The 23,375-nt window shown below is 38.2% G+C and overlaps 1 protein-coding gene across 3 annotated transcripts in view; it reads right to left on the bottom strand.

The window, feature by feature from the left end:
• Nucleotides 1–23,375, bottom strand: part of ANO3 (anoctamin 3) — a 429,104-nt gene that overhangs the window by 80,988 nt on the left and 324,741 nt on the right. For all 3 annotated transcript variants that reach the window (XM_043908234.1, XM_043908242.1, XM_043908249.1), the window contains 4 exons: nucleotides 22,382–22,437; nucleotides 18,688–18,809; nucleotides 14,444–14,578; nucleotides 6,115–6,211 (listed from right to left, as the gene is read on the bottom strand). In XM_043908234.1, coding sequence (XP_043764169.1) covers nucleotides 6,115–6,211; nucleotides 14,444–14,578; nucleotides 18,688–18,809; nucleotides 22,382–22,437 — 410 coding nt within the window. The remainder of the gene's footprint in view (nucleotides 1–6,114; nucleotides 6,212–14,443; nucleotides 14,579–18,687; nucleotides 18,810–22,381; nucleotides 22,438–23,375) is intronic.

Below are 23,375 nucleotides of genomic sequence, written 5' to 3'. Positions count from 1 at the left end.
AAAAGTGTAAGGTCATCATGTTACATCCACTAAACTATTACATGTGGTGTGTATTATGAGAAGACTTTGGAGATAAGAAGAGCACTTAGAAGCCTGTGCTTATATAATAGCCTCCCATGACGAAGCTTTTTTAGGGTGCTAAAATGGCTTCCCTTGTGGTTCAGTAGTAAAGAACCCACCTGACAATGCAGGAGACTCGAGTTTGATCCCTGAGTCGGGATGATCCCCTGGAGGAGGAAATGGCAACCCACTCCAGTATTCTTGCCTGGAAAATCCATGGACAGAGGAGCCTGGAGGGCTACGGTCCATGGGGTCGCAAAGAGTCAGACATGACTTACCAACTGAACAACAACAAGGGTCCTAATATAAGAGCTGCTAAATGAAAACGGAGGAGACAAAAAATGAAGAGTCAAGCACAGTGTGAATGGCTCAAGCTTAGAAAGTGAGCAATTGGCAGGAGAATAAAGGTGCGAGAGGCCTTCTGCCTAATAGGAAAGGAACACTTGCTCTATAAAAGAAAACTCCAGTTGAAATCTCAAGAAAAATCCCAAAGCAGCATAACAGAGCCACCAAAAAAAAAAAAAAAAAAAAGCAAAAATGCTAAAAGTAAAAAATCTTGCCCAATCTACAAATGTATATTTGCAGTGAATTATTTTATTGGAAAAATAGCGTGCCTTTATGCATAGAGCACCTTTGGACAAGCACCTTTATTTAACATTATGAATGGGAGTAGGCATAATTTAAGAAGACAGAAGCAAACTTCTTTAAGATAACAAAGCTGTGTATTAACACAAATTCTCCATTTTCTTTGACATGTGATTTCTCTTGGAGAACTGAGTGTGGCTGAAAATCAATAAATGTGAGGACTGCTTATGGAAATAAATTTCTTATTAGGTTGGAAGTGTAAAGTCCATTTCCTCTCCTCTACTGTAGTTGATAGATAGCTCTCTCTAAAATTGTTTCTTGGTGAGAAACAGACTATTTCCTGCCATATCAGTACATAAGGATGTCACAGTCATCAATGATTCCAGCCCTCCAGGGCACTCAGAAAGAATACCTGCACCATCTGGCAGCCATCAGACTGCAGCCACTCCCTACAATAAGAACTGAAAATGTCAGGATGTGAAATATTGCAGGATACTGGCCCCAGACAGCTGAGATGCATAGGAAAGGAATGATTTCAGTGAGCCCAGACTCTAGCATCTTTCCATACATAGAAAATTGCTAAATTTCTTAACTTGAGATATCTGGTTTTCTTTAATTCACAAAAATACTTTTGATGTTCAGACTACCTGCCCCTTGTTGAAAACTTCTATATAACCTGACTCCTCTCTGCCAACTTGGAGCAGTTCTCTTAGGGTTACTTGAGATGTCTCCTGGGCTAAAAGTCCTAAAAATTCCCACCAAATAAAACATAACTGTCAACTTTTAGGTTGTGACTATCTTTTAAGTCAACAATGGGTTCAGAATAACTTAAAGCTCTGTAAACTGCCATATATACCCCATTCAAGATTCTGTGAGCTAAGGAGAACAAGACTCTTCTTGAACAGATCCAACACTGCAGGCCAGGTGATTACAGGGAAGAGAAGCAGAGAGCTGGAATTTAGACTGAAGTTTAGCCTTCTCTCAGTTCGTTAGTTCCTAATTCTTCAATAGAGCAAAATCTGTACACCTATCCATGCCCACTGGACCTGGGCACAGGCTACACCAAACACGGCAGCTTCATGTATTCACCCCCACCCCCAACTCAATACTTGTTTAGTACAATAACTTTATAAATGTGGGCCTACGAAAAAGAATCACCTGAGGAATTTGTTATGCAGATTTCTAAGCCTTGCCCTTGACCAGCTGATTCTGAATCTCAGAACATGGGGCCCAGGAATCTGTTTTTAATGACAGATCAACCTAGACAGCATATTAAAAAGAAGAGACATTACTTTGTCAACAAATGTCCGTCTAGTCAAGGCTATGGTTTTTCCAGTGGTCATGTATGGATGTGAGAGTTGGACTATAAAGAAAGCTGAGCACCAAAGAATTGAAGCTTTTGAACTGTGGTGTTGGAGAAGACTCTTGAGAGTCCCTTGGATTGCAAGGAGATCCAACCAGTCCATCCTAAAGGAGATCAGTCCTGGGTGTTCATTGGAAGGACTGATGCTGAAGCTGAAACTCCAATACTTTGGCCACCTCATGGGAAGAGCTGACTCATTTGAAAAAAACCCTGATGCTGGGAAAGATGGAGGGCAGGAGGAGAAGGGGACAACAGAGGATGAGACAGTTGGATGGCATCATCGACTCAAGGGACATGGGTTTGGGTGAACGCCGGGAGTTGGTGATGGACAGGGAGGCCTGGAATGCTGCAGTTCATGGGGTCACAAAGAGTCAGACACAACTGAGCAACTGAACTGAACTGAACTAGATGATTCTAAGTAGAGTCTTCTGAGGATTCTTCCATGAAATTTCTTAAAGAAGAAACATGTGTATGCATGCGTGTTAAGTCACTTTAGTCATGCCCGACTCCTTGCAACTTTATGGACTATAGCCTGACAGGCCCCTTTGTCCATGGGGTTCTTCAGGCAAGAATACTGGAGTGGGTTGCTGAAAGAAGAAACATGATCTGTCCTGATTCTGTTCTAATCTCAATATTAGTATACAATCTGAGGCTCAATACATTAGGGATTGAATAAATGTTTTCTGAACCAGTAAAAAAAATCACCAAATATTAATAACTGTTATAAACAAGAGTAACTTCAAATAAGAGTTGAGTAATTTTTAGAACTATATGAAAAAACAATGCAGGACTCTTGTACCTAATGATTTCACCTTAAATGAGAAATCCTAACATAATGGGAACTGACACCTGTGGTCACCTGTGCTTTGAAGAATATGCAGATATCACTAGAATGACTTAATTGCAAATATTTCTCAATCCCCATACTTTTACATATCAAAAATGAAAATAATCACCAAAGAAAATGTTGATGTACTTAGATATAATTTTTATTATGTAATGGGACCATATTTTCCCTGAAATACACCCTTGACATTATTAAGGGAATAATTACATGTGCACATGTATATATTTATTTATGCACAATAATTACATGTAAAATCTGGCAGATTTAATGTCCTTCTACTTTTCACAAGTGGTGATTGATTCCATAAGGAATTTACCAGTTCCTAGATGAGGTGGCTATGTGATCAGGTGACTAGATGATTTTAGATTGGTGGGCTTGTTTCCTTGCTAAAAATTTCTTCCCTTATTTCTGACACTGCCCATCTAGTAACCTCTAGGTGTTTAAATATATAAACTGATTTTAAAAGAAAATGTTTATTTCCATTCAATGAAGGAAGAGTAGTTCTGATTTTTAAAATGTAAATCAAATACATTTTACCTTAACCAGAGGATCAAATACAAGACATAATGAAGATTTCACCCTGGTGGCTTTTATTTCTTTCATTGTTCCTTAAAGCAATATTCTCCTCTGTGAGCTAACATTTCCACCTACTTGATAATAGTTACTAAGTGAGATCTTCCTGTGTCATACCTACCTCTACATATACTCTTTTCTCTAGAGTAACAGAGGAATGTAGATACCACATAATGATAATGGCTCCCTAGATTTAGCATTTCCTTGGACAGCTTCTTCACTTTATCACTCTGCCACATATGATTCTTATCTTTAGTGTTTGGATTTGTTGGTGTCCCTAAGGCTGTCATATATCTTTGAAATGCATGGGCAAAGGGAAAGACATGTGTCCATATGTCTAATGACTCTAATATACTTGGCTTTTATAAAAAGTGTCGAGAAAATGCTTCCCAAAACAAGACATCTTTGGGGAACATTTGAGAGAATTCAACATTAAGCACATTTCAGAAATCAAATTACAAACAAAATGGATTTTTCCCATACCACACATTCAAGAAAAATAATTCAGAAGCTAATTTTAGTAAGTTTTGGTTTCCTAGGAGGATCCTAAGTGGCTTTTGTTTTTTATGTCCACCCTTGTCAAAAGTGATTATACACAAGCCTCTACTTCTCAACAGGGCTTCCCAGGTGGCCCTAGTGGTAAAGAACATGCCTGCCAATGCAGGAGACATAAGAGATATGGTTTTGATCCCTGGGTCAGAAAGATCCCCTGGAGAAGGGTGTAGCAATCCACTCAAGTATTCTCGTTAAATGTCTGTTAAATTCCATGGACAGAGAGCCTGGTAGGCTACAGTCCATAGAGTTGGACACAACTGAAGTGACTTAGCACAACATTTCTGAACAAGATGAAGTAACAGAGATTGACTTTACCCACATTCTGGAAATAACCAAATAATTCCCAAAATACATAATGCAACAGATTTCAAGACTGGATGTGAGACGATGAAGGGCAGTGATCCCTAAGAGGTGGGAAACAATGGAGGTGAGCATTATGGTTGCCTGAAAGAGTCACAAGAGTACAAAGAGGGACAACCCAGACAGTGAGCATTCATGTGAGGAAACTAGCTGAGGACATAACCACCTGAAAGTATTAGAGGAAACAGTTTCAGGAGCTCACAGAGTCAGGCAGGAATAGGGCCTGTTCCCACCAGCCGGACTGGAAATCCTCATTATTCACAGTTCACTGCGTAGAGTACACAGAAAGATTTGGTCTTTATTTTGGGAAAAATTAGTGCTAGAAAGAGCACTGATGTGAGGCTAACTCTCAAATCCTGAAAGCAAGACCCAAAGAATTAAATAATTGTCAAGTAACTAAACCACAATGAGCTCTCTCTAAAGATCTATTAGAACAGTTAGAGTTAAAAAGACTGATTATCATGAGGACTAGTGAGTATATGGAAAACTCAACTCTCATACACTGCTGGTGGAAATGTAAAATGTATAGAAATTCTGGAAAAAAGTTCTTCAATGTCTTAGAAGGATAAAAATCCACCTATCATAAAATCTGGTCATTTTTATTCTAGGCATTTACCCAAGAGAAATAACAATACTTGTCCAAACAAACATTTGTAGATGAATATTTATAGCATCTGTATTTAAAATGGCAACAACTTAACCTCCCCCCAAATTATTAATATGAATGGATAATTATTAAGATTCATCTTAATTATGAAGATGAAGGGATAATTGAATTCATGATACAGCCATATCATGCAATACTATTAATACTCAGCAATAAAGAGGGAGGATTTGTTGATAAATGTTATGACATGGATGAAACTCAAAATAATTGTGTTGGGTGAAAGAAACTAGAAAAAATTCACACACTATATGACTATTTACATAACAGTCTGGAAAATACAAATTTATCTATAATGACAGAAAATGTTTGCCTGAGCCCAGGGGTGGGATTTGGGAGGCAAAGATTACAAGAAATCACGAGAAAACCTTTGGAAGTAATAGATATGTTCATTATCTTGACTGTGGCTATGGTTTCACAAAAGCATATATATGTATTTAAATGCATTCATTTATATACTTCAAATATGTACATTTTATTACACATTAACTATACTTTAATAAAACAATTTTACAAATGAATACTCACAATTATAAAATTGAAGTACACATTTCTCAAACTTGTATGCACCCTGAAATCACCTGGGAATTTTTAAATTATGCTGATGCCTAGGTTCCAAAACTAAAGATTCTAATTTAATCGTTCTGGGATGTGGCTTGGGTTTCAGGAATTTAAAAAACTCTTCAGGTGATTCTAATAGGAAGAAATTTAAGAACTTCAGGTATGTTACTTCATTTTCTCTGTCAAATTAGAAGTATTTAGATCTCATGAGTCTTCATGGGAAGATACAAACTTTACCACTGAAGAAGAAATAATCTTCTTCTCCAAAACAAATAATCTGGATATCATTCCAAGTGGATGTTTTATGTCTGTAATGGCAATAACCACTTATAAAAACAGAGGAAGACAAATATCTTCTAATAAAATACATCCTTTTTATAACTGCCACAGAGTAATGTTTTATTCAGTTGACAATGATCCTGTGTCGTCAATGAAACTCTTGGGAACATTTAACTTTGGTAGAAAGCAGTTTGCTGGAGGACTTTACTGCCTAGGTTCCTAGAAAAAGTAGAGGGCAGGGAGGGGAATGTGAGGGTCCACACTGACCTTGGCGTAGATACAGCTTTCGTTGAGTCTCTGCAGTGAGCAGTTCTTATCACAGAGAGGGCACATGAAGACTTCAGTGGCCTTGCAAATTTCTTGGCTTAAGAAATCAAAGAGGAAAAAGAAAGATGAACCTCCACGCTCAAGAAGCTGCTTAGCCCCTATGGCCAATCCTATGGGGAGTAGTAGGGTGGGGAGGAAAAGAAGAAATGGAAATACTGGAGGAGTAGTGGACAGGGGAGTGACTCCAACCTAAATTTTTAGAATTTTTGTGATATTGAGTTTCTTTGCTTCTTTGTTTTAAGAAATCTCTGATCCAATATATTTAATGATAATAGGCCAATTTTATTCTCAGGAGGCACTTGTGGGGCTTTGTTACAAGGACACTTTTCTACCTGATTTAATGGCATGTAGGACAATCTTAGGAGGAACACCTAGGAGTGTTTTAACCCAGCTCACGGGCTTGGATGTGGCTGAGCTGGAATCACACCTGACTATGCTGATTTTTCGGAGAAGGCAATGGCAACCCACTCCAGTACTCTTGCCTGGAAAATCCCATGGATGGAGGAGCCTGGTAGGCTGCAGTCCATGGGGTTGCTAAGAGTTGGACACGACTGAGCAACTTCACTTTCACTTTTCATTTTCATGCACTGGAGAAGGAAATGGCAACCCATTCCAGTATTCTCGCCGGGAGAATCCCAGGGGTGGGGGAGCCTGGTGGGCTGCCGTCTATGGGGTCGCACAGAGTCAGACACGGCTGAGGTGACTTAGCAGCAGCAGCAGCATGCTGATTTTTTCAGGTCTATAGATCTTTCCCCTGGTTCTCACTGCTTTACAGTCACCAAAATGAGTAGCAGCCATAATTCATATAATTTCACGACCCCTACTGCAGTCAATCAATGCATTATGGACTACTGAAATATATAATATCCTCTAATAGAATGTAACCTTGTAACATTTGCTTCTTGAGTTTATTGCTATCTTTTAAAAATCTCAGCATACTTTATAGATGACATCATGACATGAGCAGGGTATCAATAACAATTTCTCAAAAGACTCACAGTCTGAGAGTTCACAGCAAACTGTTATTAGATGTTTTACGCCTTTATCTGTCATACCTGGCCCCTTCCCATTTGGTATCCCCTTAAAAAATTGTCTTTAAGTAAATCTGCTCCAGACATGTTGAAGGTAATATCAAGGCTTTTAAAGCTATGCCTGGAAATACAACTGTTAATAAAAGTTTTACTGTTTTCAAAATATATAAACTCAAAGTAAAAAAAAAAAATAATGCCTATCTATTTCAAATGCTGGATGTGTACAATCTCAAGCCAAAGTGGAAATGACTAGTAAATAATAATACTAAACTGTAATGCAACACCTTACAATAACCAAAGATGGAGTCTTCAATACAATCTCCTGCAAAGGTAATTTTCTCCACAACTGAGCAGAAGCTGATGTTTAAGTGATTTGTTCAAGGTCATAAGCTTACAAAAGATACTTGAAGGAAATGAGTTTAGGTTTTCTTGATTCTAGGTCCAGTTCTCCATCAACTACATCTAAACTACATCTCATCATAAATATACATCAACTACAACTCATCTAAAATAGGGATAAGTTTATTTCATATTAAAAGGGACTTTCCTACCAAAAACTAATTTACTAATGATGATGATGGTATAACAAGTCGTATATACTATAATTCTCCCACTTTCACATACATCTTCTTGCTGGTAATCATGATGTCTATATGAAGTAGGGGGAAGCAGGTAAAATATACATTTTTAAAGCTCAGAAAAAAAGAGAGACGATTATACCTCCTCTTACTAATACTACTAATTTGTAGAAATAAGAAAAAAAAAAAAGAATTAACCCACCACTTGAAGAAAATTCCTATTGAAATAGGCTTGCTATCATAATTCATTGTTTAAAAAACGTATAGTGTGCCCCGTATTGAAATCTCACACTAGAATGGTATTAAATTTGGTTTATACTACATCATCTTTCCCACCTTCCAAATAACCAAACAAAAGCACAGATGTATCAAAGAATCCAGTCTAGGATCCTAGTCATCAGACTGAGCCTTATTTTTATGTCCAGAATTATCAAACTCATTTTCTGTAAGCTGCTCAAAGTTCCACTGGACAGATAACACAAAAAACACTAAACAAGTTTTGCAACATTTTTTAGCCTAAAACATGGAATTTGAGATGATTACAGCGTTCTTTGACTTAACCACTAGATGGAGAGAGAGTGCCCAAAGTGTTTCTTAGTTTCTTCATAATATACACCTGGCTTCTCTGGTAGCTCAGCAGGTAAAGAATCCACCTGCAATGCAGGAGACCCCAGTTAGATTCCTGGGCCAGAAGATCCCCTGGAGAAGAGATAGGCTATCCACTCCAGTATTCTTGGGCTTCCCTGGGGACTCAGATGTTAAAGAATCCACCTGCAATGTGGGAGACATGGGTTCGATTCTTGGATTGGGAAGATCCCCTGGAGGAGGGCATGGCAATCCACTCCAGTATTCTTGCCTGGAGAATTCCCATGGACAGAGGAGTCTGACGGGCTATTGTCCACGGGGTCACAAAGCGTCAGACACGACTGAGCGACTAAGCACAACATGATACAAACCACCGCTTGAAATGTGGCTTTCTTTTGTCTTCTGTCTGATAGAAATACACATCAAGGGCTAATTCAAAGGAGATAATAACTATCACCAATTCATCAGAATTACCACCTCCATTCATAATGGAGGCGGGAGCAATTTGTCCATTTGGGGGTGAATGCCTGGACCTGCTCCAGGGTCTTGATGCTTCCTGTGATTCTGTTAACATGCAAAGTACAGGATAAGATGTGTGGTGATGCCCATTTTGGGGAAATCTGATAATATGAAAGTTGGTTTAAAGGAAGGAAGTTTGGAAACATGAGTAAAACATGGATTTTAGAATAAGATATAACTGCAAAGAAATAAGTAAATGATAAGATGTTAAGCCACACCTGTTAGGATTGTTATTATCAAACAAAACAAACAAAATAAAGCAAAGACAACACATGTTGGCAAGGATGTAGAAAATTTAGAACACTTGAATATTGGTGGGACTGTAAACTGGTGCTGCCACTATGAAAAACAATACGAAGGCTCCTCAAAAAATTAAAAATAGAACTTCCATTTAATCCAGCAATCCCACTTCTGGGTATATATCTAAAAGAACTGAAATCAAGGTCTCAAAGAGATATCTGCACCTTGTGGTTCACTTCACTGTTATTCACATTAGCCAAGATATGGAAATAACCCAAATATCCATCCACGGATGAATGGATAAAAAGGTGGAATAGACCAATAACAGAATATTAGCCTTAAAAAAAGAAGGATAGTCTACCATATGCAACAACATGGATGAACTTGAAGGACATTATGTTAGGTGAAATAAACTAGTCACAGAATAATGAACACTGTGCAGTTTCACTTATACTAGGTATTTTAAAAAACACACTCATAGGCACAGAGTAGAATTGTGGTTGCCAGGGAGTTATGGAGCAGAAATGGAAAGCAGCTGTTCAACGGGTATAAAGTGCCAGCTATGGGGATGGGTAAACTCCAGAGATGTGCTGTCCAACATCGTGCCCACAGTTAACAATACTGCAGCGTGCCCTTGTGTGTGTGTGAGTCGCTCAGTTGTGTCCAACTCTTTGCGACCCCATGGATCGTAGCCCACCAGGATCCTCTGTCCACGGGATTCTCCAGGCAAGAATACTGGAGTGGGTTGCCATTTCCTTCTCCAGGGGATCTTCCCGATCCAGAAATCAAACCCACATCTCCTGCATTGCAAGCAGACTCTTTACTGTCTGAGCTGCCAGGGAAGCCTGTGCACTTGAGCATTCTTTTAAAAATATATTTATTTATTTATTTGTTTGTTTATTTTTGGCTGTGCTGGGTCTTCTTTGCTGCATGGGCTTTTCTCTAGGTGTAATGAGCAGGGACTACTTTAGTTGCGGTGTGCAGGCTTCTCATTGCAGTGATTTCTCTTATGCAGAGCATGGGCTCTAGGGCGTGTGGGCTTCAGTGGTTGTGGCACGTGGGATCAGTAGTTGTGGCTCTTGGGATCTGAGCATAGGTTCAATAGCTGTGATGCATGGGCTGAGTTGCTCCACTGCATGTGAGATCCTCCTGGACCAGGAATTGAACCCCTGTCTCCTGCACTGGCAGGCAGATTCTTCACCAGAGCCACCAGGGAAGCCCCACTTAAGTGTTTTTATTGCAATTTTTAAAAATTAGATACAGGTTTAACTTGCTAGCTATTTCCCCCTAAGTCATCTACCACTCTGAGGATCAATTCTTCATCTCTAGTTGGAGATAATAACCCACTCCAGTGTTCTTGCCTGGAGAATCCCAGGGACGGGGGAGCCTGGTGGGCTGCCGTCTATGGGGTCGCACAGAGTCGGACACGACTGAAGTGACTTAGCAGCAGCAGCAGCAGCAGTAGCAGTTGGAGATAATAGCCAAGTGGGATACTACTTCAGGAATACTGATAATGTGCCTGGCACATCATAGGCACTTGATAAACCGATGAAGCCCTTATTGCTAAGGAGGTTGTCAGGAGAGGATTTGAGAGGTCCTTTAAGACCCAACAGCTTTTGAAAAGCTGGCCAGTACTGCTATTTCTTGGTGAGTTCTAATGCCAAAGAGGCAAGAAAGTTGTTTCTGCTCTGCCTTGGACCTGAAACCCAAAGCCTGAGAAGAAGGGACCATGTGTTGCTGCCTCTTCATTTTCATATTCCTATAATATGTGCTCTACCCGACACAAATCTGATCACCTTTGATTGTGTAAGACCAATATACATGTAAATATATGATTGTACATGCATATACAAGAAATAATCTGTAACATGATTTTCACACAAGCAATTAACTGCAGAGATGTGACTTTAATTTACATAAACACAACTGGTAGGAACATAATAAATACAACCTGATCTTTAGCTCTTCAACATTTTGTTACTTTGCAATAAACAAGAAAGATCTTACTAAAATAAAACTGAAACAAAGCAACTCAAAAGTCCTATGTCTTCCACCCACACGCCATGATAACACCTACAACCTAACCACGTCTGACACCTTGAATGGAAAAATTCAGTCCCATGAAATTTTGAAAGTCAAGATATTCAGTGATGCTTACCTTGATTTAGAATAGCAAGTCTGACAGGGTCTTAATTATAGTGTGACAGAAGTAGCAGTAATATAATACCATAAAGCACAGAAGGAAAGAGTTCACGAGTCTTTTAAAATACTCCTTGTGCTAAAGGTTAAAGAATACTTGTCTCATACAAAAGGAGCCTAATTTTCTTCACTGGCACATGAATCAATAGGAACAGAAAATCTATTCCTTTCGTTGCCTTTTGTTCATTTTCAGCTTCGAAAGTGTGGAGGAGGAAGTCTACACCACGTGGGAAAACTGGATCAATTTGAACAGTAGCTAACTGCCTAAAAATCATTTTCTGCTCTTGTCAATTCATTTTAAAAGACCATTTCTCCAAAACCCTAAGTGAAAAGAAGTGATAGTCCCTCAGTCATGTCTGACTCTTTGTGACTCCATGGACTATACTGTCCATGGAATTATCCAGGCCAGAATACTGGATTGGGTTGCCATTTCCTTCTCCAGGGGATCTTCCCAACGCAGGGATCAAATGCAGGTCTCCTGCATTGCAGGCGGATTCTTTACCAGCTAAGCCATCAGAGAAGCCCATCCTATCAAAAAACTATAATTAAAACATGAATTCAATAAATTTGCAGGATATAAAATCAGTACACAAATATCAATTGTGTTTATATATACTAACAAAAAACTATCAATAAGAGAAATTTAAAAAAAAAATCCCACTTACAATTATATCAAAAAGAATAAAACATTTAGGAATAAATTTAACCAAGGAGGCAAAATGTCTATACACTGAAAATTATAAGATATTGGCAAAGGAAATTAAAGAAGATACAAATAAATGGAAAGATATTCTGTACTCCTGGATTAGAAAATTTCACACTGTTTAATGTCCTTACTACCTGAAGAGATCTACAGATTAAATGCAATCTCTATCAGAAATTCAATGGTAATTTTGCAAAAACAGAAAAACCTATCCTAACATTTTTATGAAATCACAAAAATCCTGAACAGTCAAAGCAATCTTGAGGAAGAACAAAGCTGGAGGCATCACACCTTTGATAACAATATTATAAAGGTATGATAATCATAACAGTACATTACTGGCATAAAGGCAGATACATAGATCAATGGAACACAATAGAGAAACCATAAATAAACCCATGTGTATGTGGCCAATTTTTGACAAAAAGTCAAGTATACTCAATGAGGAAAGGACAGTATCTTCAACAAATGGTGTTGGAAAAGAAGGATCCAGATGCAAAAGAATGAAACTACAGCTCTATCTTCCATCATATACAGAAACTAACCCAAAATAGATTAAAGATTTAACTTAAGAGCTGAAGTTGTAAAACAACTAATAGAAAACTTAGGGGGTAAGTTCCTTGAAATCAGTTTGGCAGTGATTTATAGGGTTTGACACCAAAAGTAAAGGCAATAAATGCAAAAATAGCATATAAAGAAATGCCCAAAGGGGGACGAATGTTTTCAGTGGGTGCATGTTTATCCAGGAGGGTGCTGCCTTCTAGACTGGTGGTGAGTTTGCAAAGCTCTGAAATAAGACTGTTACTAGAAGAAATGCTTTTGAACATTAGGTGTTTGTTTTCATGCTAATTACCATTTGGCCTTCCTGAAGAACAAGGGGATTCTGAGATACCAAATCAAGGAATTTGGTTATGGATTCAACTCTGGAACAATGAAAATATTTTGTTTTTAGGCAAAATTGTTACACAAATATATCTGCATTATATGTAATGCAGTGTGTACATGTGTGTATGTGTGCATGTACACAAATATACAAAGAAAATTCAAGGAAGTCAATTTTATGGTCCCATTAACTGTCATGATTGCTACCCAGTAGCACGGCCATGGTTAAAAGATGAACCAAAAGAGAAAAAATCACTGAGTTTTTAAGGAGAGGAAAAATGCTTTATCATATTTTGGATTGTATCATACAAGGTTGAACTTGATGAAATCCCTTTGGAACAGTAAATAGAACATGCTATTAAGAGGACTTTTTAATGCCAAGGTGACTCTTACTTCTGCTGAATAATATCACTGTGTGTGCTGTGTACTCAATTGTGTCTGACTCTTTGTGATCCTCTGGACTGTATCCTGCCAGTCTCCTCTGTCCGTAGAATTTTCTAGGCAAGAATACGGGAATGGGTTGCCATTTCCTTGGGATCTTCCTGGTCCAGGAATTGAACCCACATCTCTTGCATCTCCTGCATTGGCAGGGAGACTCTTCACCATTGCACCACCTGGGAAGCCTGAATAATTTTATATTGTTTCTATATCCAAATGCTGAGCCATTTAAACTTTAACAGAAAAACCATCATTCTGATAAACATTTGTTATTTCTCAAAATCTTATTTACTACCATTTTGATACTTTAAGTTGATGCTAAAATCTTTTATAAATTCTATTCCCATAGAGAATAAAAAGTAGAAAGTGATTTTATGTTCTCATGACAGGAGACCACTTAGGACAGGATTTTATGTGGTACAAATTCACCTGCAATACAGGAGACTGGGAGACTCAGGTTTGATCCCTGGGTAAGGAAGAGACCCTGAAGGAGGAAATGACAACCCACTCCAATATTCTTGCCTGAGAAATCCCATGGAGAGAGGAGCCTGATGGGCTACAGTCCATGGGATCACAAAAGAGTTGGACATGGCTAAGCAACTAAACAACAACATTTTGTTCCGATATCTTGAGCTATGTAAGATTCTCTCAAATGCTGAAAGGAAAACTCATCTCCAAGGGTGGTAGTGAAAGTTGTATAAAATGAAACAGTGTGTTTGGAAGGTCTTTGTATATCTTAAGTGTTTAAAGAATTGTATCTACTACAATTATTTGAATTACTATATTGAGAGAGCATTTCAGACTACCAAAGACTATATGCAAATTTAAATTACATTGAATGGTCTATTGCCTTGTTGAATTATTATTAGTTATATACTAGAAAGAGAAATTTGGCATAAAGAGAAACAGTCTTAGAACTTATCCAAGATAATCTGCATATAAAAAATAGGAATGGCCTTTTTATGGTGCCTCTCCCCTGCAAAAATAAAAACAAACAAATTACAGTACCATCATTTATTTTTTAATCAGCATTATTGTAAAGCTTTGATCCAATCAGAAAGTCAAGCTTTTTAGTAAGTCTGTTAATAGCTTACCTTACTTGACTTGCATTCATTGTTAATATTCCATAGAAGAAAACACACAAACCAACAATGGCTGCAGGAATCAGCATTCCAGTATACCACCCCAGCCAAGCAAAGTATAATCCAATCTTCTCACCAAAGTACAGCCTGTATGAGAAAGCAAATTCTTAGCTTATGGCAACCTAAGGAATACTACAGATACTAATGCTGCACCTAATATGACTTTCAGATAGACAGTTGAGGTTCCGGCTCAGTTCCTCCTCAGCTCCATCTGGGATATTGTATTAGTCTTGCTTAATAAATCCAGTGATGGTAATAGTTTGTTTTGAATGTTGCCTTTATAGGAGCAATTTTGCAAAATCTATTTATTTCTGTGTCAAACTTCTTAACATGGCTCATAAAGCTTTTCATAAGCCAGTTCTTGCTTTTCTTCATCCTCTTAGTGGAATCCTTTTTGTTTCCCCCACACAGAGCTGTGCTAAACCACAGTGCTTTGGCATAAATTAGAAGAGTGTCTCCCTCTGGGTAGTTGCTAAAAGCAGACTTGAATTCAGCCTCCGTCTGCACTCTTGGCCAGATTCCCTCATGCCAGACACAATCTGCGCAATTTTGTCACACATCTTCCTCAACAAAGTTCAACTCTGCCATTCCTGGAGCACATGACTCTTCTTGGTTAAGGCTGTTTCCTCACTTTGGAAGATTACATTTCACCCTCTTCTCCTGTCTGGCTTATACTTATCCTGTCCTTTATATCACTTCTTCCAGGAAGGCTGCCCTGACTTCACTTCAAACCTGGGTTAGATGACCCTGGTCTTGCTCCCACACTCCCTTCACCCACGTTTCAGTATCCTAAACTCATAAAACTTCATGACAATTACCTGTCACTCCCCCATTCCTCACCCTCCCCATATGACTACAAGCTACTTGAAAATGGACCTGTATCTTGTTTCACTAGCACCCACCACAGGAAGTATTTTGTTGAATGAAACAAAGGGAATGAATGTAGTTTATTTCCCTTCACTTGATTAACATTTCATATGGACACAGCAGATGAACAAGATGGTTCCAACAACTTCTCAGTTGCTCTTCACCATGTCACTGCCAACATGAACCATCACAATTTACAAGGTGCCAGTAAGAAACGACAGTTTCTTGAATTCTGCACTGGTGTTTGCTCTCCATCTTCTAAAAATGATTACTTAACACAGTTTTGTCCCAGTACTAGTTTTAGAGATTAATGTTTTATAGTTCATTCAGGAATACCTCTCTGGGCAAAAATTCTTATAGGAAAGAAAATTCTCTTGTTATTTTTTTTCCTCCTCAGTAAGACTTCCCTCTCGAAAATCACTCTCTTTCTACTCCATTCTCTGTATTGTGCCAACTAAAATGTGTGTGTATTCTATCTAGTGTAGACATGAAATCATCCTCTACTGAGCATCATTTATCTAATTTTTTGCTTTTTTCATTGATTTCTCGTAGGAGACATAGATCAAAAGTCTATTTATTTCTTTTATAATGGAAGTGTTCTGCTCTGAAATGAAGCTTATAATATTAGCAGGTATTCTAACAAAGCTACTTGTTCCTTCAAACAAGTGTTGTGCGGGGTGGAGTACAGTTCTGGCACATATTACTAACATTTTTATGATGATGATTATAGAGGACTGCACAGATAGAAACCCTTACATACACAGAGTATTACCAAGATTTTTAATTACACGTTATTGAAGGTTAAGAGGAGCAACGATGTTATTTGACAAGAGCACAATTACCTAAGTTATAGCAAATTTCAGATCTGTTTCACGAGAAGAAACTAGCTTCAATCAAAGAAGGCTAATGAAAATATCCTTACCCTAGAACATGGGTAGTCACAATCTCTTAGGAGAGCTATTCAATTTTTTTAAAACCACAACAGGGCAAGGAGGAACAGGGGGCTGCTACCGGTGTCACCCCATCACACTTGAAGTGGAGTCACTCTCTTTTTATGTTGTATATACTGGTATCCTGTATTATGGGGCTACCCGTGTGGCGTTAACCCACCTGCCAGTGCAGGAGACCTAAGAGATGCAGGTTTGATCCCTGGGTTGGGAAGATTCCCTGGAGAAGGGAATGGAAACCCCCTCCAGTGTTTTCGCCTGGGGAATCCCACGGACAGAGGAAGCTGGCAGGCTAAAGTCCATGGGATAACAAAGAGTCGGACATGACGGAAGCAATTTAGCACAGCGCACTCTATGTTATGTTTCATTTGACGATAGGATTCTGCTGTTGGAATAACTTCTATCATAAAAACAAATGTTAAATTTAACTCTTTTAGAGTGAATTATTTCATTTAGTTTTTACACTTAAATCCTTCCAGTGGCTATTGAAAGACATTAGGAAAAAAGTCACACAGCTATCTTAAGCAGGTTTTGTAGCAGACCATTTATTTAAATGTATTTTTTTCCCCAGATTTCAATATTTTCTTTGGAAAAATAGGCTGAGAAGGCTTTAGCTACTAAAATGTTAGAGTTCATTCTTAAAATGAAAACAAAACACAAACGCATGCTTAGAAATGGTTGTTTATTAAAAAAGAAAATGAATTGGTACTCCCTCACTTTTCACCTGGGCTTCTCTGGTGGCTCAGTGGTAAAGAATATGCCTCAGTGCAAGAAGACACAGGAAACACAGGTTCAATCCCTGGGTCAGGAAGATCTCCTTGGAGATGGAAATCACAACCTACTCCAGTATTCTTGCCAGGATAATCCCACTGACAGAGGAACCTGGCGGGCTACATTCCATGGAGTCGCAGAGTCGGACACGATTGAGCCACGGAGCGCACATGCACACCAGTACACAAACGCTTCATCATCATCTCACGCTCTCTTGATCCTATTTACACTTCTGTATATTAAATTATTTTATTAAATTATCTTCAAACACTCCCTTTATTCTGTCCATTCTATCCATTTCCTATTAGGACAATGACTGATACAGTTTTGAGTTATTCTTTATATTTATAATTCATGAACATCTCATCAACACATATAATCTTATAATATGAATGCCATTTAAACATTTTTATCCTATAAATATTTCTAGTTAGCTGGGTATGTAAGTCTCCTTAATATATATTTCCTGATTTTTAAAAATAAGAACAAATCATCCTCCATCAAAATAAAATAAATCATGAATATAATACTATTTCAAGACTAATTCAAATTGTGAGTAGTTACTCACTAGGCTATGCCTCCTGGAATAAAATAGACACTCATTAAATCTTCAGTGAAAGATAAATATATGCAGAGATGCTATGCTGGCCACCTTTCTATTTGTTATCAGATCTATTTTCTGCCTTTCCTTCTTTCACTGGGAAGTAGATCATACAGATTCCCTTGTAAATTGCTGCTAAGTCACACTAGGAGGTACTGAAAGTCTCAAAGGTGGAAGGATGGGAGGAGCCTGTATCTTTTCTCCTCTCCTGGCCATCCTCAGGGCTGTCCCCAGAGCAGCCATAATTTGTTGTGAATTGTGTGTGTGCTCAGTCGTGTCTGACCCTTTATGAGTTGGTGGACTACAGACCATCGGGTTCCTCTGTCCATAGGATTTTCCTGCAAGAATACTGGAGTGGGTTGCCAGGCCCTCCTCCAGGGGATCTTCCCAACCTAGGGAGGGTACCGTGTCTCCAGCGTCTCCTGCATTGGCAGGCAGATTCTTCACTGCTGAGCCACATATAATTCTCTGTGGCTTGACTCTCAACACTTCACATCTCTGCAGACAGTCCTAATCATCAATAGCAAGCTCCTACCGAAGGGCTCAGGTATTAAGCTCTGAAGCACACTTCATCCCATTTTCCCTCCAGCATTAAGGGTTGTTAGCAATTGTCTGCTGTTGTTAATTTTTGGTTTAACATGCCTCACATTCCTGTTTGAGCTCTTAGTTTTCCCATCCCTTGAGAAACTAATTCCCTAAATCGGGTGGAGAGGGAGGTGGGAGGGGGGATCGGGCTGGGGAATACATGTAAATCCATGGCTGATTCATGTCAATGTATGACAAAACCCACTACAATACTGTAAAGTAATTAGCCTCCAACTAATAAAAATAAATGGAAAATAAAATTAAAAAAAAAAAAAGATGCGTAGTGGCTTTTTTTTTTTTTTTTCTTGTTCAACCCTGACTGATACAGATGATTTGGTGGGCAAAGAAAACAATTCCAAATCTAAGACAATGCTGAGAAAACAGCATAATATGTATTCCATTATTGATCTATCCCCAAGACCTACCTGATTAAATCCAGGGGCTGATGCTTGTACCACATTCCCCAGCGTGCCCAGCGCTCATATAATAGATGTCTGTTATTCTGAGGTCCGTGGGTTTTGATGGGTTGGTTACTCTTGTAGGCTCCCTGAAACAAATAAAATGAGTTGATACACATTCTTTTAGTGAAATGCGAATTATTAGGAATTGCTTTTGCTTTTTTCTCCTTACAGAATGATTTAAAAACTTATTGGAAGCTTCAGGATTGTAAACATAAGCCCATCACTGGAGTGATGCAGTAAATGCATTTATATATCTATCTTTTATTGAAAATATTCTGATAGTTCTTTAAAATTTTTCTTAAACTCCTTTTCTAAACCAATGAAATCCCTTTTACTTAACTTAGACTTTAGGTTTGTTTGAAACCTAAGGTCTTTTAATAAACACAATGTTTTCATTATCATTGAGAGAAATTGCTATAATTTTGAGTTCAGAAATTGAGTCTTATTCTGCTTTGATAAGTAACCCAGTCCCAGAAAATATTTACTTAATTAATAGAAGCTAACGAAAAGAGTAAATGTACATTGAATAAGTGCCCCCATCTAAAAGAAGCATTACACTGTACACGTGAAATTAATTTAATATGGTAAATCAACTGTATTTTAATTAAAACTGTTTAAAGTATAAGAGATCTAAGTCACCAGTTTTAGCCATGTTTTTAAATTCTAGAATATTTAAAATTTACTTCAGATAAGATATTCCAAAAATGTAATTGTGTTTTAAAATTCTTTATATTGCCTCTCAAAAATCTGTCATACGCAATTTCAGAAACATAGGATATATCTGTCTTTTAGAGGAAAGTGTTCCCTGAAGGCTGAACTGCTCTGTTTCTATAGTAAAAAAGGACAATAGATATAATAATTTTATTTTCTGAATCAAAACTTAGACACAGAACTTAACAAAGTTCCTCTGCTCACTTTGATGTGTGATTCTACTTTTATGACATGTTTGATGAAAATTTAAAGCAAGTAAAGTTATGTTTCAGTTATCTCACTTAGATGATGGGGATAAGAATAAATATAGATGATATACCAGTATAGAAGAGGTTTTGTGAGGACCCACTTGGCATACAGCTATAAAATGTCAGGCACATAAGAAGTACAAAATCACTGTTAGTTAATTTTAAAGGTGTTTGCTATAATGTGGCTGTTGAACAGTGCAAACTAACATCTCCTTCCAGACAAGCAGGGATGTGAGATCCTATGAAGAAAAAATGGCACCTGATTCATGGTCTACAGGTGCCTCAAGGCTGAAATGAGAGGTTCATATGGATTTTGCTTCTGTTTTTCTCACTTCTGGGTTTCCCTGATAGCTCAGTTGGTAAAGAATTTGCCTGCAATGCTGGAGACCTGGGTTCGATCCCTGGGTTAGGAAGATTCCCCTGGAGAAGGAAACGGCCACTCACTCCAGTGTTCTGGCCTAGAGAATTCCCTGCACTGTATAATCCATGGGGTCACAAAGAGTCAGACACGACTGAACTACTTTCACTTTTCACTTTCACTTCTAATGAAAAAAATTAATCAGGTAAAAGTAGATATACAGTTAGTGTGCAGTCTCAGAGTTTTCTTTCCTAAGGGAACCCAAGGTGCTTAAAGATTGGAAGCTAAGGAGATGGGAGGAAAGATGATCAACTCTACCTATATTTTAGGCAGTCTTTCTCATATATATACTCCTTTCCTTCCCTTCCTTCATTGTCATACCAAATTTCCCTATAAATGTCTCTTTCTCCCCTCTTGCTATTGTCTTTTTTGTAAGCAAAAAATAAACTGCAGTAAAAAGTATGAGACTGATATTAATAACACTCTTGCATGAAGGAAAAAGGAGGTCTGAAAGTGTGAGTGACCTTATTCAAGTTACAGAGTCCATTGACTCCAATGTTCCTCTAAATAAGCTTTGTTTTTCTTTCTTCAAGTAGTAGCCTTCAAAATCAATAGGAAATTCCTGAGTCCATTTTATTGACTTGCCACTTTATTTTCATTTCCTGTATTTCATCAATATTGTTTTCTGTCATTTTGTATATGTGTACCCGTAATTTTGCATATGTGTACAATATTTTAGTTTTTCTACAAAGTTACAAGAATAAATGGGAAAATGACTATTATTTACAACCTATTTCTGCTGCTGCTGCTGCTGCTGCTAAGTCGCTTCAGTCGTGTCCGACTCTGCGACCGCATAGATGGCAGCCCACCAGGTTCCTCTGTCCCTGGGTTTCTCCAGGCAAGAATACTGGAGTGGGTTGCCATTTCCTTCTCCAGAGTGGGTTGCCATTTCCTTCTCCAATGCATGCATGCATGCTAAGTCACTTCAGTTGTGTCCAACTCTGTGAGACCCCATGGACAGCAGCCCACCAGGCTCCTCTGTCCACGGGATTCTCTAGGCAAGAATACTGGAGTGGGTTGCCATTTCCTTCTCCAACCTATCCCTAATAGGTTCCAAATTTCACATAAGAAACTGTCAAAAAAAACTGTCAGAACACAGACTAGTTAGGTAGACTAAGTATTTAAAATAATAAAATAAACTATGTGCTATAGAAGCTCTTGTGGGGACTCACACTCCAAACACTTTGTCACTCACTGACTAGGTCGTATTGGACACGGTGTTTAATTTCTGAGCCATGTTTCTGTCTCTCTGCAAGGGCAAAATAATGATATCTCCTCTCCAGGGTTACTGTCAGATGAATGGGAATATTCACGCACAGGACCTGTTGTATGAAACACTCTAACACATTATCTGCTATTGTTATTTCTATTCCTAATATCAGTAGGTATACCGTAATGAATAGAAGCATTGAAGTCTGGATTCTTAGGTTCAAAACTGTGTCATTGATACTTAACCTTTCTCAAACTCAATGATCTATCTATAAAATAGGGTCAACATTATTGCCCATCTCAAAGGGTTGTTTGCAAGAGTTAAATGAGATAGTCTGTATAAATAACAGCTCAGTACCAAACAGGAAGTGCTCAATACATCTTACCTTTTATGAGTTATACTACACTGTGAATTCCCTCCGGTATATGATTAGGTTCTGAGTCCTCAGCCTTTAAAAATAGAAGACTGCTGGGCTTTGAAAGCACACACATTAAACCCATAAATACTTTGCTCTTATTTTAAAGTGCAAAACTGCCTTAAAAAAGAAAATAGTGTGTGTGTGTGTTTGTGTGCACGCGCACGTATGTGTGTGTATTGGGGGAGGGAGTTTAAAACTGATTCATTTATGCAGGCAGAGTCTACCACAACATGATCTACTGAAAACTGAAAGAGGTAATAATCTGGCAGAAAATCAAGTAAATAATGGGGTGTAGGGTTGGGGTTGGGGTTTGCCTTGGGCTTTCAGGTATTCCAAGGCAGTAGGCACAGGCCAGAATCTGCTCTGTTTCACAGCTGTGTGAATTCCAAGCTGCGTCAAGCCTGGAGCTCTACGCTGGAGCAGTCTGGTCAGAGTGGCTGAGCCACATTCACGAGTTCGCTCGGAGGCTGGGATTCCTGGTACAAGGCAAACTTCAGAGGCACAGTTTATGGGGGTCTCAGAAAGGTCCAGGGCCACTCACTTAATTGAACCCTCCTGGAATAAGGCAGCTAGACTTAACTGAAAAAAAAAAATGAGATCGAGCATTGAACAGGAGAAAACTTTTTTTAATGGAAATTGTTCTTTAAAATTACCTCATGTGGGGGGAAAGCTGCTATATATGAGCCATTGTTTATAAGTTTACAGATACCTGGAAAGAGAAAAATAGAATAGTACCTGAGTTAGGTTAATTGAAGAATTCCCTCTGAAGCAACGTACATAATACTTGGATCAATAAATTAATTTTAAAACAAAATATCCCAAATTACTTCCATAGCTGTACCACCTACAAGGACAGTGATACTGTGAAAGAGACTGACTCTCAGTCTAACTGTGTCCTTATAACAATAATAAATGGAGCTCTGCGAGGTGCTAACGGATGGCACTTTGCCATATCATGAAATGTGGGCATTTTAATATCAACTTATTTGAAGGCAGATGAACCTGGAACAACTTGTTTTTCCTCAAAACAAAATTTGGTCAAGGAAGCAGAGGAATGCCCCACTCCCAAAAATATCTCAAAGGGAGATTGTGTATCAAGAAATGTTTAATTCTTTAATGCTGATCCAAAGAGAATAAATAGCAATATGTGACTCTATTTATTTATTTATTTTTATTTAAACATTTTTTTTTATTTTGTTTTTTTTGTCATACATTGATATGAATCAGCCATAGATTTACACGTATTCCCCATCCCAATCCCCCCTCCCACCTCCCTCTCCACCCGATTCCTCTGGGTCTTCCCAGTGCACCAGGCCCGAGCACTTGTCTCATGCATCTCTATTTAAAATCTCTTTTGACCCAATGAGAGTGTAGTGAAATGGACTCTCTCATATCGTTCTGGGAAGACTAGATATTGATAAAACTGAGGAGAATTTTTCCGAAGAGAAATTTTTATTGCAATATCATTTACATTAGTAAAGAATTAGAAATAATTATATATCCAAAATTGGGGAATTGCTTCATTATTATGGTTCAAACAATTATATTAGTGCTTGATAAATGACTGCAGTTTGATGAATGCTTATAACAGAGTATTTATAGCTATTTACAATAATGTTTTCAGGCATACTAAGGGCTTGAGAAAAT

The sequence above is a fragment of the Cervus elaphus genome, chromosome 1 (genome assembly GCF_910594005.1).
Source record: "Cervus elaphus chromosome 1, mCerEla1.1, whole genome shotgun sequence".
NCBI classification, from domain to species: Eukaryota; Metazoa; Chordata; class Mammalia; order Artiodactyla; family Cervidae; genus Cervus; species Cervus elaphus.
The sequence above is the reverse complement of the archived record's forward strand: the minus strand, read 5'-3'. Positions and strand labels throughout refer to the sequence as shown.